At 36.5% G+C, this 19,673-nt stretch overlaps 2 protein-coding genes across 5 annotated transcripts in view; both read left to right on the forward strand.

Moving 5' to 3' along the window:
* GRB7 (growth factor receptor bound protein 7) overlaps positions 1-7,340 on the forward strand; it is a 74,505-nt gene extending 67,165 nt beyond the window's left edge. For all 3 annotated transcript variants that reach the window (XM_026679712.2, XM_087945732.1, XM_026679710.2), the window contains 7 exons: positions 191-289; positions 720-800; positions 2,536-2,652; positions 3,896-3,956; positions 4,992-5,079; positions 5,618-5,711; positions 6,017-7,340. In XM_026679712.2, the coding sequence (XP_026535497.1) occupies positions 191-289; positions 720-800; positions 2,536-2,652; positions 3,896-3,956; positions 4,992-5,079; positions 5,618-5,711; positions 6,017-6,163 (687 nt within the window). In that variant the 3' untranslated portion in view covers positions 6,164-7,340. The remainder of the gene's footprint in view (positions 1-190; positions 290-719; positions 801-2,535; positions 2,653-3,895; positions 3,957-4,991; positions 5,080-5,617; positions 5,712-6,016) is intronic.
* Positions 7,341-8,032: 692 nt separating this feature from the next.
* LOC113420009 (retinol dehydrogenase 8-like) lies at positions 8,033-17,769 on the forward strand. 2 transcript variants are annotated; one of them, XM_026679720.2, is made up of 6 exons: positions 8,033-8,221; positions 11,257-11,418; positions 13,909-14,088; positions 15,583-15,676; positions 16,866-17,049; positions 17,381-17,769. In XM_026679720.2, the coding sequence occupies exons 1-6, from the start codon at positions 8,125-8,127 to the stop codon at positions 17,618-17,620; spliced, it is 957 nt and encodes a 318-aa protein (XP_026535505.1). In that variant the 5' UTR covers positions 8,033-8,124; the 3' UTR covers positions 17,621-17,769. The 2 variants fall into 2 exon arrangements, with proteins under 2 accessions (XP_026535505.1, XP_087801870.1); XM_087945744.1 differs by lacking the exon at positions 11,257-11,418.
* Positions 17,770-19,673: the final 1,904 nt, after the last annotated feature.

Raw genomic sequence — 19,673 nt, forward strand, 5'->3', positions numbered from 1 at the left:
TGTTTTATTCCATATGGGAAGAATCTTGATTTAGGATGATGATTCCCGAGTCAAGATACCTCTAAAGCAGGAGGCTTAATGATAATTGAGACCAAGCTCATGTAAAAAATTTTCAGATGTGGAAGAGGAAAGTCTTGCCAGAGTTGTCATGTTGTGGGCATTCTTAATCAGTTTTCCCTTTCTCTTAAAGCCACATAAGGCACGCAGTGGAGTCAAAGGACTGAAGCTATTTTGCTGTGAAGATGAACAAAGTCGCACATGCTGGATGGCTGCCTTTCGTCTCTTTAAGGTGAGAGCCATTCAGTTTGGCACTGGAAATAATAGGAAATTTCTTTCAATGTAAATAGGAAACCATCTTCCTCCAAATAGGAAGGAAAGAGAACACCCTCTTCCTCCTTATTGCAACCTGGCCTCAAAAATTGAATTTTTCCTTTTTCAAAAGATTGCATTTCAGTAACATTTAGCTTGACATGAGATTTTCAGCTCTGACCACACCATCCTTCAAATCTTGTCTGCTGTATTGCTATATTGCTGATCTCCAACTGCATTTGGGAGCTTTTAATAATTTGCATGGTCTCAATACTATGCTTTATAGAGAAAAGATAGTTTACTATGGTAGTACTGTACATATTGTCAAACTTGCCACTTTCAGGCATAGAAAGCTGTTACATGGGCTGGAGTTGCTCTCTCTATATTAACAACTATTAATCTTTCCTCAGTACGGCATACAGCTCTACAGAAACTATCAGCAATGTCAGACACGCCAAAAGGAACCAGCTTGGTTTGGCACTGTGCCCCTAGTAAGTAATCTGATAACAAATTAGTTGTTTTTATTATTTGGGTGAACATTTTGATAGCTTATGGAGGTGTAGACATTTTAGAAATACTTTCATCTTATAAGCATATATCTCCTGAGAGGATAAAACTCTTTCTGGAGTTAATTTTAAATGGGAAAATTTTCTGCAGATAATTTCACCCACCCACTTCCTGTTAAGCAAAATGGTCACTATGTAAAAAAGGAACCAAGATAAAAACACACTGCAAACCAGCACAATGGTTGTTGCACTCTCATTCAGATAAAGTTGTCTCTATGCCATTATCATTCTTACTCCTGTGTGCGATATTGCCAGGACATGAAATTTAATCATAAACACATGCATTGGTCAAAATTTAGTTTCTTATTATTGTCATAATAAATAGTGTAATAAATTTCATTTTACTATGGTCACTAACCAAGATAGCCACTAAATGAGAATGGTTCTACTTCACCAGATTGCAACCATATTACTTCTGCTCAGTTTCCTGTACAATTCAGCTCTAATCAACATGTTAGGGTTTTTTTTTAAAAAAAAAAAAAAACATAAACATATAAATACTATTCTATAAATGGATAACATTCATTTTAAGAATAAAGAAGGACAAAATTGAGAGAGTTTCCAAACAAATTGCAAAACCAAATTTACCCAGAGGAACCTTTATAATTACTGCTTTATATTTTATTCATGTCTTTGTGCTGAGAAAGTTTACATATGAGGCTCTGTTGGAAGGAAATTTTACACTGGAATAAGAACTTTAGTTTGGGATTTAAAACATTTTCTTTCAGATATTATGATTTTGATTTTTGATGTACATCGTGCTATATATTCATCTTCTTGTCTATCACATTTTTATATTTAATTTTTTTAGAGATCTATCTATTGTTTATCCCTTTATAGCTCCAGGTAGTTTACAAGCAGTCTAGTAGACAATTCATTTACATAGTTATTAAAAGATAGAAGAAATAAAAATACCTGAATAAATTTTTTTTAAATTCCCTCCCAAATTGTAGCCATTAGGAAACTTGTATAAATACCCTAGTAGTTTATGAGGGTGAAGGTTCGTTCTCTGAGCTTGGTGGGTTGGTTTCCGAACGTTTTGTTTCCAGGCTAAGTAATATCTTCAGAGGAGTTTAGGGGATGTTCTTCTGTTTGTAAGGGCTTCAGGTGTCAAGTAAGGGTCTTGTGATGGGTCAACTATGACAAGGAGATTACTTCAAGTCAGGGTCATTGGGAGGTGATTCCTAAACTCTGCTGAAAATGTTACCTAGCCTGGTAACAAAACATTCAGAAACCAACCTAGAGGACAAACTTTCACCCTCATCCTCCACCCGAGCTACAGATATTCGCCACTATTGCAATCCACTATTTTTGTTCCCGAGTATGAAAAACATCAAATTTGTTGTCAGTGTGCAGCCATTTATTTTGTTCTTTATTTTTTTTTAAAGAAAAGAAGCTTAAATGTATATTTAAATAAACCTTATAATTTAGAAACTGGTATGCAGTATCAGAACTTGAAATAAACCTTAGAATTTTGATATGTGATACCAAAACTTGCTAATTGCTATGTTAAGTATCTCCCTCCTTTTCTTTAAAGATTTTTGTAAATACTTTTTTTAAAGGTACTAAATTAGGCTCACCTTACCATGCTGCCTGTAGGAATTGATTGTGTACTACTGAATAGAGCAATTTGCTAAACTCTGTTTTAAAAATCCACCAGCGGAGCGTGTCTGATAATACCCTCGTTGCCATGGACTTTTCGGGGTGTACAGGGCGAGTGATTGAAAACCCCAATGAGGCACTGACTGTAGCTCTGGAGGAAGCTCGGGCATGGAGGGTAAATCTTCTATTTATTTCTTACTTAGGAATTTCAGGGACATTAATACAGAAATGTTACAGAAAGAGAGCTGGGTTAATCTATGGTGTCAACAGATTAACAGGGTTCACATATTATATTTAATCATAAACTTGGAATAGCAAAACCCAGTTACTGTGATATTATAACATGCCCACAAAGTTAAAATCTATTAAGACTTACCAAAGTCTTACTCAGACTTTATTCAACGTGTTAAGAAAATAGCACAGTTTCTATGATACGTTCGCCCAAAGCCCACTGTATTTCAGTGCAGCTAAACTGTGAGTGTACTGTATGTGTAACTGTGTGTGAATAAATTCAAAGTGTCTTTAGGAAATGAAATGTCTCATAAGAGCTGAATCCATTTGTGAGGCCAGCAAAGGAATTAAGAGTTTAGGGCAAATGGCAAGGATGTGCAGAGTTGAAGCCTAAAAGCCTGACATTGGAATGTCTTGGAGCTTGATCTAGTAGTTAAACAAAGCAATTCTTGTATTAACAAGGATTTTAAATACGATCAGGCTCGCATTCTTATTAGCCTGAACCAAATACACAGTAATGTTCATTAGTTGTTTAAAATTCCTGTTGGTTTGTTTGTTTTTATATGATTTATATAGATGCTCATCTCACATAGATGAGTCTAAGTGATGTACAAGGATGAAAAGCAGAAATTCACAGAGCTCATAAATAAAACAATGGCCCCACTTACACCCCTCCCCCCAAAAAGCCTACATGGACAACAGCACAACTCAGCTAACCTCCAGTCCTAAACACCTCTATTTATTATTTCCCTTCTTATTTCTGTTTCTCTTTATGCCAAGCAACAAAAGTCCAATACTGATATTCCTGAACACATTTATTGCTTTGATGAAACAAGAACATGATTAGACAAGTAAATCTGAATTAATTTAAGGCAACTCAAAAATTAAGTCATTTATTATACTATCTGGCTTCTGTGAAACCCAGCAGCTTTGTCAGATGAATATGATGAAACCAACCCATCTCCAGGGAAGTTTACAGTCCAATCTCAATGTTTACTCTGAAGAAGCTCCAACTCTATATAGTAAATTTAGGACAGCAATTTTTGTAAATGTTTGTATAGTTGCTCACTGGAATTGGTCAAAAAGTATATGGCAATTAGTCAGGACAATTACTGATATCGTTGTCTGATATGATGGCAATTTAAAACACTTGAACAACCTCTGGTGTTCTTTTTTCTATGCTGCAGAAGAAGACATCTCAGCGATACAGCCTTCCCACTGCATTCCAGAGCTGTCCATTCGGTGCTGGTGAGTGCCTGCCCCAAGGATATGATATGTAGCCATGTTGCATATGTGCAACATTAGCCGAATACCTGATTGATGTTGTTGGTAGCAAATTAAGGGATGAATGAAGGCGAGTGGTTGATCAGGGGGAAATAATGCTTTTTCTTACAGCATTTGCTGTAGTGTTCATCTAAACTCGCAATACAATCAGCATGACTTTTTTTTTAAAATGGAATTCCAGTCCACTCTCTTGGAACATAGTAGGCAGGATGAGGTTGAATTACAGATGTATTCATCTGAATTGTTTAACTGAAGCACAGTTGAACTGTTTCAGTATTTGATTATTGTACTGGGGTACATAAAATCATAAGTCAGGACAACAATAAAGTGCTTCTGAGAGTACACTAATTGTCCTTCCCTACTTGTCCCTAGTAGCAAAATAGCTAAAGCAGCTTACTATTCCAAATTAGCATAGAATACTTACATTTATGTTATTAATATATTCCTTTCAGCAACTTATGACAAAATGGGAAGGTGTCTTAGAAATACTATCCAACATTATTTTGTACAACTTCTTCATAGGGAAATCTGCCGTACCATAATAGTCCCATATATAAGAAAATCACAAGTGTGATAGATAGTTTTTACAATCTATTTACTTGCAGATAAAGACTGAAAGTTGTGAAATGTTGGTTGACAGCATTGCAGATAACATGAAGGAAGAATGGAAATGAAGAGAGGTAGAAATGAAAGAATTTCCCATTAATTAAACTTCAATTTAATGTAATTGGATTTCTTACTGATTATATTAATTCCTGACAGATTATTGATTAATTATTATTCCCTGTTTGTCAGCTTCAATTTATTCTCAGCAGCTCAACATTTACAGGGTGAAAAATGGATCCTTCAATCATGATCTTTAATTCTCTTCACTGTAGAAGTTAATGTTTACATCTGAAGCTCTTTGTGAATATTTTTAATGCTTTGCTTCTCAAATAAATTTCTTTCTTTCTTTTTTCATTTTCCTTTTTCTCTTTTTCTTTTCTTCCTTCCTTCCAGCCATCCACAAAATGCAACCCTGGTTCCATGGTCATATTTCTAGAGAAGACACCCAGCGACTTATAATTCAACAAGGAGTTGTGGATGGGTATGTTGCTTGAGTAACATTCTAGTTCATAATATTAATTTTACTACTATATTCTGATATGGAGCTGTAGAAATTGGCCAGTATGGAGAGGGATATTGATGTACACCTCATAAGAATATTGTAAGAGAGTAGAACAAAGTATTTCTTCATCTGGGAGAGGCAAGCAAGGACAATTAGCAGTCACTTTTCTTCACCTTCATAACCACCAGAAGTTTTGTTAGGCTTTGACTTTCAAAGAAAAAGAATCACCATCTATCCAAATACTTGGCTGTTGCATCTCCCAACTCTGCAGATAAATTCATTCTAGCAGCTTTCTATAATATGGCCCTTCTATAATATGGGTTAGGACATTTGCAACTTTCAGATCTGCAATCTGTAGACATCTGAAAGAGTCTAGTTAGTATGAAAAAAGACAAATTATTCAAAGATGTATAATTTGCAAGCATTGCAGTAGAATAAATTGGAACAGTGAACGGGGAGTAGCCATGATTACTGGGTGATGAAAACTAACCTTTCTTTGGGGTCTGATCAACTGCAGGTTATTCCTGGTGCGTGAAAGTCAGAGGAATCCCAAGGGCTTTGTCTTGTCCCTTAGTCATACGCAAAAAGTGAAGCACTATCTGATACTTCCGGTAAGTGAACAAATGAAACTGGCTGAGCTGCTTTCATCCATCCAACCTAGTTTGGTGTCTAAATGCAAAGCAGGATTTTTTCTTGGTTTCCTACCTAAATTAATATTGCTTCAGTATCCTAGGGGTTATATTTAAATGTTCTGCATGTATTGTTCTGTTGTACTTTACCTTCTACAAAACATGGGGTAGAGCACTTCTATCTGAGATTAATTCCTGAAATAGAGCCTGATACCACATTCTACTTCTTCTGTTCTCTTTTGCCTCTATTTCTATGCCAGTGTTTTCTAATTCTTTATGCTTTTCAGTGTGAAGAAGAAGGACGCCTCTACTATACCATGGATGATGGCCAGACGCGTTTTGCTGACTTGATTCAGCTAGTGGAATTTCACCAAATTAATCGTGGCATCCTGCCTTGCAAGCTGAAGCACTATTGCACGTGTGTTGCCTTATGATTGACTGTCACCCATTGGCCATTCCTGGGCCCTGAATTACCATTGGCTAAGGCTTATATGTAGGTCTTTTTGAAATGCATACATCAGGACCTACTTCAGACTTTCAACTTCTCTTGTCCCCTTGCCTTCAGCCACTCCTACAAGAAACCAAGTAAAGAACAGTATTTGAAATTTCCCATGGGGCTATTCATCAGTAAGCCATCAGATTTTTTTTTTTTTTTTTCAGAATCAAAGAAGGATTTCAGGTCACAGTATAGTAGTTTAGTTTGGAAACAGTCACAACGTTGTTGGCTGGTGTCTTTATTTTTCCATATGATTTTTTTTTACCTCTTCAGTGCCCTTCTATATGTATGTTTTAATACAGATTTTGTTTTGTCACCATGTTACAGAAAATTTGCAGTGTTGATTATTTAATGTTTCTAATAAGATTACCAATTTCCAATAGCCTGGTCCAGCATGTATGCCAGACTTATGCATTGTTTCAAAACCCTAACTGACTAGGAACAATAGTAGGATATTAGACCTGATTCTTATTGCAAATCAATACAGATATACAAAAGTCTTATTAACTCTCTTAAGAACTATTGTCTGGTTCTTTCCAAGATTCTATGGGTGCTGTCACCTTTGTTAGAAAAAGAGTTTTTTTTTATTGTTCAATCTCTTCCCTGGTACCTAGTAGCATCACAGTTTATGAAAGTAAATGCAACCTGTTCAAGGGATGGGCTACAATGTTATGAGGATCCAATAAGAGTCTTTGAGGCTGTCCTGAAAGAATCCACAGCAAGAAGGCTCACATGAAGTCCAAAGACTGCTCTGAAATTTTTTGAGACTGTCGGATCTAAGAACAGTGGGCTGCCTGGTAGGCAGAATCACCTTGGCCTTTGGAGAATCACAAAACCCATGAATTCTTCTAATTGCGAGTCTTATTGCAGAGCAAAGATTGAAAGGTTTTTTTTGGTTAAGTTTAGTTAATGTGACAGATGAGAGATTTAGGTTTGAAGAGTTGTTTCCCCCCCCACCCCTTGTATTAAGGGCTTAAAATATTGTGGGAGGGAGAAGGGCTGATGCCAGAAGGCTGTGACATTCTTATTTCTGCTACTTTTTGAGGCCAGTATATACTGTGATCTTTTTTGTTTGTATATGTAAATACTGGTAATAAATCTTATTTTTTATGATACCTCATGTTGGTTTTCTGTTCAAGTCAAGTTGTGAAACAAGTAAGTAATTGCAACCTTTGCAATCAATGTTACCTTATAGAATCTTTTTTAAAAAAATCTCCATATCTAAGGCACCAGATTTCTAATTTCTAATTCAATATAAATGTATTTCATCCTCATGTTTTCCTATCCTAAACACTGTCTGCAGCAGGAATGATAGAGAAATAGATAACAGATATCAAATAACACATAATCAGAGTTGGAAGGGACACTTCCTTCTTTGCCATTTTTAAAAATTTGACTGCCCAGGATATTTCCAGATGCCTTGGAGAGACGAGAGCTAAATAATATTTGCAAAAGCATCCAGTATGTATCCCTTGAAAAATTATTGTATCAGGAAAAAAAGATCACTAAGTTCCAGATTAGTTTTGATGATTCTATGATATTTTGTCTACAAACAAACCAAGCTGGGTAATGTGCCTTACAAAGGTTATTGGGAAATGCCATTTTCTTTTTTCCAAATACTTTGCCAAGTCTCATGGTTTTGTTTATGCATCACGAGTGGCTGATCCTGGAACTAATTAGATGGGATTTGTATGCAAATCCATTTGGAATTTAACAAAATTCAGGAGATTAAGAGTTTACATTTTAGCCAATTAGGTCTTAAGCTGGCCTTTTTAAAGCCCTTTGAACCCTTTGGAGAAGATGTAAGGGCACAAAGTTTTTAGGAAGTTCAAGTCTTTTCAAAATATTTTTAAAAGTCCCCTTTGGGAGTTTACATCTCTCTCCTATGCATAGGGCACTATGTCTCCCAAAATTGTACTGATAACAGGTTGTTCATCCGGCATTGGGCTGGCTTTGGCTGCTAAACTAGCAAAAGATAAGCAGAGGAGGTTCAAAGGTGAGTTTTCAAAATTGTGAATTTGTGTGTGTGTGTGCGTGTGTGTGCCTAAATAGTGTACAAGAAAGCCATGGATAACTAAGTTCATTAAGTTTATATATATATATATATATATATATATATATATATATATATATATATATATATATGTGTGTGTGTGTGTGTGTGTGTGTGTGTGTGTGTGTGTGTGTGTGTGTGTGTGTGTATATAAACATATATATATGTTTATATATATTCTCCAATATTACTTTACTTACTCAAAGGCATTCATGAGGAACAAAATGGTATAAGCAGTTGACTTTTTCAATTATTTTCTGCTTTTAACAGGTATAATATATACCATTATCATCCTGTATCCCACTTGCATGCTAACTTCCAACCTCCTGTCTTATTATAATTCTATTTATTTATCTGTCTATGTATCTCTCTATCTTTCAATTATTCTGCAATTAAATAAAAAGCTGGTATGCTATAAAGCAACACAAAGGAAATAAACACAAAGGAAATACAAGCCAAAGTAAACTATTTCCATCAATGCCTCTCACATCTTTAAAATACTTAAAGCATTCTTAGAAAACAAAATGTTGAGTATTGCAGCTGAGAATTTCATTTGCCTTCCAAAATATGAGTGTTATGTGAATCGTTACCGCTTTTTCGACAATCATTTTGCAAGCAAGCTTAAAACAAGCTCTCTTTATTCCAACATTGTCTATTATCCCTAAATGTTGGGTAACCTTGTTATATATAATGATTATATGGATGATAAGTTAGTAACTGTTCACAAAAAATGGTTAAACAGGCCAGTTACAGATATAACAAAAGTATTTGAACAAAATCTTACATATAGTTACTGATACCAGCTTAGTTTTGATAAATATGTTTGGTTGTTAGGAGTTCTGTGTATTATACTAATCCAGAATACTACCTAACCTTGAATTGTATAAAATAAAAGCAGGATATAAATGTAATTAATACAAGAATTCAGTAATCAGATTAAAGTGTGTGTGTGTGTGTGTAGATTTAAGAGAATTTATTTGGTAGTGGGAGCAAATACAATTTCTCTATCAAATAGATTGATGAATTACACAATATAATGCTAAATGGGGACTTAAATTTTATAAGAATATGTTAAAAAGTGCACAGTACTGAGTAGCAACCTCACTTTTAAAAAAGTTTCAGTTGCCTGGTCCATCTCTATAAATTGTTATATATTTGTTCAGGATAGGCATGCTCTGTTGTGGTAAATGTTGAAGCACCATTTCAGATAACTATTAAAGGGCAAAATTGTGAAAATATTAATATTGAGATGAAATTTAGCTATAGTTAAATCCCTTTTCTTGTTTGGCCTCTACATTTCATTGCCAGAAAGGATAAATGTTTAAAATATGTTTGTATTACTGGTGTTTCACTGCAATATATGTTTATATTACTGGTGTTGGACAAACAGAATAATGAGCATTCTAATGTCACATAACACCAATTTTAGAAGTTATGGTCTCTTGGAACCTTTCCTTATCTATCTAGTGCAAATTTTGAATTCTCGCTTTTGCTAGTTTTACCTTTCTTAACAACTATTAGTATAAGGAATAATTTCTTCATTTAGTGACTCTGCATGGACATTCTGTAGTTCCATTTAATTGTTTGCATAAGTTGCCAGCTTATTTAACGTACAAATGTTTTTGAGATATACAAAAACTACAGTTTGTAGACTTGTCCTCTTAAGGATCAAAATCATTTATGACAAAAGTGGGATCTATGAATTTCTACTGTGCAAGTTTGAAAATTTGTTTGCCCCAATTTATTTTGCCTCAGAATTCCTGCTTAATCAAAAGCTGTTGATTTTTGCTACTGTTTTCTTTTACTGTTCCAGTTTTAAATACAAATGTCCACTGCATGATCTTCAAAACATTGATATCGTGGATCATAAAATAATACTTTGATATTTTGGGAGTAGCGTATTTGCTTGTGTTTAGGGTCATCAACTGGTAAAAATAAAACATTCAAGTCTTTACTTGGGCCTTTAGTAGTATTGATATAATGCAACCAACAACCGGTTTTTACAAATCAATATTAATATTCTCCAAGGCAGGCTTTTATATATTTGATTTTTATCTCACCTTTATTACTTCATAAGTAATTCAGGGTTGCGATCATAAACAATACTCCTTTCCCCTCCTATTTTCCCCACAACAGCAACTATGAAAAGTAGGTTAGACTGACAGAGTGAAGGCCCAAAGTCACCCACCTGACTTTCATGCCTAAAATGGGATTAGAACTCACAATCTCCTGATTTATTAGCCAGCACCTTGTGGGGCACACACCTGGATACTATTACATTAAGAAAAGTTATACTTGAAGAACCTTGAGATTGTTATATAACCTAGCTGGCCATATAGTCTTGTACCATCCTGATCCTGATCACGGAGAGACTTTTCTTCCCTTCTTGCCCATGCCAAATGTTAGTGGACTTACACCCAAAGCTAACAATCATATTGCAAAGGGTGAGTTCTGTATCAGCATTTTCAAAGACATAATACACTGTGTTCCATGCTGTAACTTCCAATGTTTAACAAATGCCAACTCGACTGTAGAAATTTGCTTCAAAGAAAATAGATTCAGTGTGAGGTGAGAGTCTGTTTCACTTTTGTGAACACATGCCTCAAGAACACATTTGTGCTTCCAAAAGCTCGGGTACTAAGAAATTATTACTGAATAGTCTGGAAATACGTTAAAATACATAAATACAAAGTAAATGTGTACTGTAAAGCAGACCTGAAGATACCAGGTTGAGAAAAATTATGAGAAGAGCTCATCAAAAGCAACATTACAAGACCAGTTGGTAAAATTACTAACGTATTATGTAACTTGATGTTTACCTAATATGCATATATTTATACAATTGACAGCATTATTTATTATTGGGTATATACTTTTTAAAAAATTGACCATTTGAAATAAAATAGGAAATAATCCACTCCTAAATTTGGCCAGTCAAGTTGAAAAGAATATATGACCAAGCATCACCTGTCTTCTAGTTTTTGCCACAATGAGGAACATTACCAAGAAAGAAAAGCTGGAAGCAGCCATAGGGCTAGCACTCAACCAGACTCTAGAGATCAAACAGTTGGATGTCTGCGATGAAAAATCCATCCAGAACTGCATTAACAGCATTCCTCAGAGACATATTGATATCCTCAGTAAGTACCCAAAGAATTGCAGCTTTATCAGCCTTCTGGGGGACATAACAATAAACTCCATCAATCCGTGTGTGTGTGTTGTCTGCATGAATCTGACTCAGTTAAGCAGATACCTCCACGACTAGAGAAGAGGCATTCCTGTAGCAGCCTCAACAAGAAAATATGAATTGGCAGATGCCAGCCCCTGAGTATTAATCACTAAGATCATGAATAAGGCAGAGATGTCATAGATCATTCATAGAACAACATATTTTTCTGGAGCAGTGGAGAATACTCCTTTAAAACTGCCACAGTTAATCATAAACATAAGTTTATCCTCCATAATCATAATCAGTTTAAGGCAAACACTACATCATGATGATATATCTCGATAGAAGAGAACATCTGTAGCTCAGGGTTGAACCTTGGGTCCTTGGTACTGTTTGGGATTGGTTTTTTGTTTTTTTTTTGCAGATGTTTCATTACCAGACTAAGTAACACATCAGTAGGGAATGTCATGTCTTTTAAAAACGGCTAATGGAATATTTCAGCTACATTTAGTGGTCACTTGGAAGAGCTTTTTCTCTAATAACACATACTAAAGGCCAAGATTTATTTTAAAAAGGCAAAGGAAACACAAGGCAAGAGTTATACATCACGTTACTTGAACTGAGATGACAATGCCATTGGGAAATATTACAGTAGGATGTAGTGTGAAAAATGAAGGCATGTATTGTGAATGACTGATTATACTGAGCTCAATTTCTGGATGAGATTAAAGTCTAAAAGAATTCATTGTTTTGTAATCAGGTGCCACATTTTGGGAAGGGCCAGAATGCCTAGGACTGCACAAAACAAATCAAGGACATATTGATGTTACTGAAATAAAGATGTACTTCCTTGGAGGGTGGGCCTTCCCCAGAATTTGGAGTTTAACTGTTTGCTTGTTGAACTTATACAAAAATTTCTATACTGGTTTTCATTCTATCCCACCATGCACATAAGTCATGCGCATAAAGTCTGCTTTCACATATAATCCAGTTTTTCACCATTATTGAATAACCAATCAGTTGCCAGGTATTCAGACACTGTGCTTTGAACGTATTGTTGAACATTTGGTTAATGTTTGCTGCAAGCAGCAAGAGTCTTCTTTGGTGATGACCATTATTAATCCTTAGAATAGAATATAGAATAACAGAGTTGAAAGGTGGTCCTCTAATCAGGGGTGGGATTCAAATTTTTTAACAACCAATTCTGTGGGCATAGCTAGGTAGGCGTGGCTAGGTGGGCATGGCCATGTGACTGGGTGGGCATGGCTTCTCCTTTTTTACAGCACCCCACCCCCGCACACATTTATTTTTTTTTGCCTTCTGGGCCACAGGGGATCCTCCTGGGGAGGGGGTGTTTTTGCTCCCAGAACGCTTCCTTGGGGCTCAGGAAGGAAAAAAATGGAGGTCTGGGGAGGGCATGCAGCATCCCCCCTGCACTCCATTTTTGAGCCTCCCGGGCCTCAGGGGAGCTTCCTCGGGGGGGGGGTGTTTTTGCTCCCAGAAGGCTTCCCTGGGGCAAAGGCAAATAATAGAATGCGGGGGAGCACAACTCTCCCCCAGTCCCCCTTTGCCTCCTGGGCCTCGGGGAAGCCGCCTAGACAAAGCAGTAAGTAAGACAGCAAGTGGGATCCCGGCACAGCTGATCATCAGAACAGCTGATCATCATGAAGGGGGAAAAGAAATACCTTAAGGAGTTACTGGGTGGGGGAGAATGCAGTCAGCGATATCGGGCTTGGCCATGATGTCGCACATGTGCGATAAGGACTGACTGGGCATGGAGAGGTGGGGAGGGGCAAGCCAGGGGCACGATTTGCTGGTTCTCTCAACTGCGCAGAATCGTAACAACCGTTTCTATAGAACCAGTCCGAACTGGTAGAATCCCACCCCTGCTTCTAATTCAACCCCCTGCTTAGGCAGTAAACCCTATACCATTTCAGACAAATGGTTATCCAATATTTTCTTTAAAATTTCCAGTGTTGGAACACTTGCAACTTTTGGAGACAAGTTGTTCCACTGATTAACTGTTCTAACTGTCAGGAAATTTCTCATTAGTTCTAGGTTGCTTCTCTCCTTGATTAGTTTCCACCCATTGCTTCTTGTCCTGCCCTCAGGTGCTTTGGAGAATAGCTTGACTCCCTCTTCTTTGTGGCAGCCCCTTAAATATTGGAACACTGCTATCATGTCTCCCGTAGTCCTTCTTTTCATTAGACTAGACATATCCAGTTCCTGCAACCGTTCTCTATATGTTTTAGCCTTCAGTCCCTTAATCCTCTGGTCTCTAGATATCTGATTAGCTGGAAAAGTTAATGGTAGGCATATTTTCTGACTCAACGCTTTGGATATCCAAGTGGCAAACCTTCAAGGTTCAATAATGTCATTTTCAGTTGACTTTCCATTTAGTGCTTTATCATGTTGTGTGGTGAGTGGTAAAACAATCAAAATTCTTAACTATTACTTATAGTCAACAATGCTGGGCTGGGCTCCATTGGTCCTATTGAGTGTCAATCAATTGAAGAGATGAAGGCTATAATGGAAACCAACTTCTTTGGTGTAGTAAGGATGATTAAAGAGGTCTTGCCAGACATGAAGAAAAGGAGGAGTGGGCACATTGTGGTCATCAGTAGTGTCCTGGGTTTGCAAGGTAAGCTGACTTTAATTTATCTACATTGTCCAAACAGTAGTCAACTCGGGAGCAGCAGATGGAGCATTTCATTTAAATGCATATCTTTTAGGACAATCTTTCTTGCCCAACATGATACTCTTCAGGTATATTATACCACAACTATGAGCATGAGAAAAAAAAACTGTGGGAAGTTTCCTCTAAGACATCTGGAGGATCCATGGTTTGAAAATAGTGTGATTGAATAAAATAACTTCCAAATTATCTACCAAATTTCATAAGAATTTAAAATCATGTATGAGGTAGAGATATCATGGATCATTCATGCACCAAGATTTGTACATTTACAAAATAAATACTCTGTACATATAATCCTGTCTGTATAGATCCACTTGTGTTTCCATAATGCTAGTTTGGGACAAACCTTACAGATATTTTGATTGGTATATCATAGTATATAAATAAGATAACAAGTAGTAATGTTTAACCTATTTGAAAAGTAATAAATATATCAAAATCGGAGTGAACAAAAACCTTTGTTGTAAAAGCAATTTTGCTTTCAACTTCATATTTAGTTTTTTCAAATGTTCTTTTGGTTCCTCAAATGCATGCACTAAGTTTCAGGCATCCAAATGAACAAAAATTTGCTCATTGATCATGGTTCTAAAATTAACAATAAAAATAAAACCAATACCAAGGACTGGTTGGATTTTCATAATATATCACATTAGAGTTTGATAGTATCTGATAGTATCTGGTTCAACATGTTATAGGAACCTATCCATTATCTTGTCCTGTTGACAGCCAAGATAATCTATTATCCCAGAAATTGGTTATTTTCCCTGGGTTAGAAAAAATATCTTCCCATTGAAGGGCTGCAAGTAACACCATTAGAGGGATAGAAGCAAAGTTTCTAGCTAGTGTAGGCAATCAATTATTTGCGTTAAGTATCGAACTTCAGAGTTTAGTGTCGGTGGCTTAGACAACAAAATTCTTGATATTTTGCTGGCAACTGTGGATTGGCATCTTCAGAGACAAGATGGCCCAATGCTTCTACTTTTAAAATACATTTGTTTTAACTTTGGAGAAAGAAAATGGGAAAAGAAAAGCTGTGGGAAGTTATTCGTTTCAATTTTCTCCCGGAAAACCCCTTCAACAGCAGAGAGAGGGGGGGGAGAGAGGGAGGGAGGGAGGGAGAGAGAGAGGGACGGAGGGAGAGAGGGGGAGGGAGGGAGAGAGGGAGGGAGGGAGAGAGAGAGAGAGGCTAAATTCCTGCTGGTCATTTCTGATTAACAAAATATAGAGATAAGGTCATGACTGCATCGCCATAATTAGGGAGCATGCATAAGCGCACCAACGTACCTACCGTCCCTGTCCTATTGTTTCTTTTTATTTTTCTTATATGTAACCATTTCATGTATTCATAACTATGTTTATACTTATACCTGTTATCTTATAATCACTTGACAAATAAAATAAATAAAATAAAATGATCTATTATATTTTGTCTTCTAGGCATCATTTTCAACGACATCTATGCTGCGTCCAAATTTGCCATTGAAGGCTTCTGTGAAAGCCTTATCATCCAAGCTCTCAGATTTAATATCTTGTGAGTGGGTGATAGTGATGATGCTAATAAACTTCCCTCCCATTAGACTATAATCAGATTTGCCATGTCCTTATTTCTGTAAGGTTTTAATGAATGGAATACAAATAAAAATTCAAGAAAAGCAGTTGCATTCATTGGAATAGTCTAGCAAAAGGCTTAGATTTTGATCTTTAGCAGAAAAAAGTGGCAATATGTGGAAAAGGTTTGTTCTGTTAACTGAATATCACATAGCTCCTGATCAGATAAAATTGCTATGAATAGTTCAGAGTTAACCTCTATACAGATAGCCCTTGACTTACTAGAGTTCGTTTAGTGACCATTTGAAGTTACAATGGCAATGAAAAAAAGTGATTTATGACCGTTTTTCATATGACCATTGCAGCATCCCCATGGTCACCTGATCAAAATTTGAATGCTTGGCAACTGGCATGTTTATATGACGGTTGTGATCTTCTGATAAGCTGTCAATAGGGAACCAGATTCACTTAACAACCATGTTACTAACTTAACAACTGCAGTGATTCATTTAACAGCTATGGAAAAAATGTCATAAAATGGAGCAAAACTCACTTAAAACTCATTCGCTTAGCAACAGAAATTTTGGACTCAATTACCTGTATAGGCTTTTGGAATCTGTTCCTCTTCTGATCAGTTAAAAGTGTATTTGCTCAATACTTCAGCTATGAAAATTCAGAGTGTTAAGTAGAAGAAAGCTGCTTTAGCATCTTTACACATTTTGATTAAAAGCTGTTTCCACAGGGATGTTACTAATCTGAAACAGTTTTCCTTGTCCTGGTGTCCTCCAAATTAGTGAGCCAATAAAATAGTACTTTGGAATTCTGTGAATTGTAAGTTCAGCATTTCTTGAGACTTGAAGAAGGTAACTCAACATTTTCTTAATAAATCAATGCAAACAACTTTCACTCTTTTCTTGGGAAGCTTACCTGATTAGTTCCAGTTTCCAGTATGAATTCCGACCAGTATAAACGCTAGATCTGATTATTGAATAGATTTATGCATCTCATTCTATGATTTTTAAGATGATTAAGTACCAATGAACATGACTAATTCACAAAATTTAAAAACTGGAGGAAACTGAAATTTTGTAGCCAATGTCCTCAGAATAGGACTGCTGGTGGTATCTTCTAAAAACTCATTTCTGTTATGATTTTTCATGGTTTATTTGTAGTGTTAGCTTGATAGAGCCTGGTCCAGTGGTGACTGAGTTTGAGATGAAAATCTATGAAGATGCAGAGAAAGCTGACTATTCCCAGACAGATCCCGAGACTGCTGAAATATTTTCTCAGATTTATCTCAAAAATTCCAAAGCTATCTTCTCCAGCCTGAGTCAAACACCTGAAGATGTAACTGAGGTGATAATATCCTCTAATTTGGGGTTTGATACTGTAGAATCAAGAGGTTCATAGATGCCCCGTGATCTCACCACACTAGCTACGCTCCCTGTATCCTGCCTCCTGTCCATTTACCGTTTCTATAAGAATGTGTGTGAAAGGAGGTTGTTTACATGTAACTTTTAATGCATTCATATAATATTGATAAATGAGGTATGCTCTTCTCTGACACCTGATACCCTTGCTAAGATGTACATCTCATTCACTTTCATTGAGAGAAATCATCCTTTTGTTTCCTAAAGTTGACTTTTAAAATTATACTCACATGAATGTCTTCTGATTCCCTTGGCAGCATATCCTAAAGGTCATTTGTATGGCCAGGCCGCCCTTCCGTCACCAGACTAATGCCATGTATACCCCCATGATGGCTCTCAAGCAAGCGGATTCCACTGGGGCCCTGATGACAGACTCGTTCTATAAATTGATCTTCAGATACAACAACCTTTTGCGCATTAGCCTAAGAGCCATCCAGCTCCTCCGCTGGCAAGCACGCAAAGTGAAACAAGGTGCCCGATTGCTGGGCTTCAGATGAAGATCTTCGTGATGGTAGCCCAAACTTCACAGTCAACAAGACAGTTAGGGGTAATTGCATGGAAACTCTTCAAGTGATTGCTTAATGTATTAGTTTTGAACTATTGAACTTACAATTTATGTTTGTTAAACTCTCTTAACTCCCAATTCTTGCTTTATTTGCACTGTGGCATTGTTAATTGCAATGTGTATATAATTATTTGCAAAACAAAAAAAAAGAACAGAGCAAAGAGATAAAACAAAGAAGCATCAATAAGAATCCCCCAACAGAAAAGCAATTTACAAACACAAGAACCATAGCAGGAAAAAAAGTCACAACTGGGAATTTGCCAAAGTGATAAATTCACAAGTATAGACACTAGGGATGGGATCCAACTGGTGTAACTACCGGTTCTATGATTTACGTTTTGCTGCGTGTGTGTGTGAAACGTTGTCATCTTGCAGCCTGGACAGCTGAGCAGCGCTGTGCGCGGGTGCGCAGCATTTGAAAAAGCTCCTTTTTCCTGCTTTTTCAATCGCAGCTGTGTCGCACAAAGCAGCTGAGGTTGAAAAAGCAGGAAATAAAGGTCAGGTAAGAGCCCGTGTGGGCAGGTGGGCCAAAACAGCAGCAGACATAGAACTGGTTCTATGTCTGCTGCTTTTCAGAGTTACCAGTTCTATAGAGCCAGACAGAACCAGTAGAATCCCATTCCTGTTGTACATGGCATACACACTTAACAATCTTAAGGAGAGAAAAAGTAAGCATCCATTTTCAATATTTCTGACAAGAATGATATATTACAACAATTATTAATATACCTTGCAAATGGTAAATAAATTTGATTAATTTTTCCTGCTTTTAAAACAATTTTGGAGCTTTTCTATACTAGTAATTTTACAGAAATACAGTCTACATTTTAAAACACTATTGATAAAATAATAGAGATATTTTACTTTTCCAATATATTGCAATAGTCAAATGAATTGGTAACCATAAAAATTGAATCAATTCATTTTGTTGTAAAACAATTTCAGAATTCTCTATTAATGACTTCAAGTAATTTTCTTGGTTTCTTTAAAAACCTCTGACCAAAAGTTGATAATATACACCAATTCATTTACACCCCAGATAACACAATCTGTTATATTTCTATCCTACAGAATTCATGCTCTGCTAATGGCAAATTAATTTGGAACTGAGTATTGCTTATATGGTGCAGAGTATTAGAAGATCAGCTGGGTCTTCTTTTGTTGCCCTGCAGAACAGAGAACAGATCTGGAAAGCAAGTTAGTGGGGTGGGGAGAGATTAGGATTTTGCAGTATTCTTCCCCTAGCCACGCCCACCAAGCCATGCCCATAGAACCAGTAGTAAAAAAAATTTAATCCCACCACTGGTTATTATATTGGAAACAGTTTTGCATCACCAGTAACATTACATAACCTGGATAAAGAGGGAGCACAAACAGAACTGTTTTGTTTGTAAATTATAATCATCAGAACCACCCTCCATAACTGTTATTTATGATAAAAGATGGGGGTTCAAAAAGGGCCATTTTAGATACCCTGGATTTCCAGACAAAGATGGTAGAAATTCTTAAACAAGAGCTCACAACTCATCACACACTTGAGTTGGCAAAGACTTGAGTTGCAATTTCAGATGCCCTTGTCATTATGTGTGGTTTTGTTCCACTGAGTTTATAGTGGAAATCAGGCCGGTCTAATTCCTTTTCAATTAGAATGCTTTGTTCTATGTGACAATGCCCAGATGTACTACAATTTGCTACCCCACTGCATTTTGGGCTAATAACACACTGAAAAAAAAATATATTTCCTCTAGCTAGGTTTCTGCATCAAGGGCAGTTTAGATGCCTTTTTTAATCTAATGGAGTTCAGCTATACCTTTTCCCATCAACCTGCTTGTCACAATCCTTTCAAGATCCATAGGGATTTGCCCAACCATACTTTTACTAATTTCTTGAGGCTTTGGCTCTTATGGTTTACTCAGCTGTTATATTGTCTCTCCAAGATCATCTTTTAAAACATTATGAAAATAGTTTGCTTTTAACTCTGCTGA

This window comes from Notechis scutatus, chromosome Z (genome assembly GCF_049901735.1).
Source record: "Notechis scutatus isolate UNSWTSFEM ecotype Mainland chromosome Z, rNotScu1.2, whole genome shotgun sequence".
NCBI classification, from domain to species: domain Eukaryota; kingdom Metazoa; phylum Chordata; class Lepidosauria; order Squamata; family Elapidae; genus Notechis; species Notechis scutatus.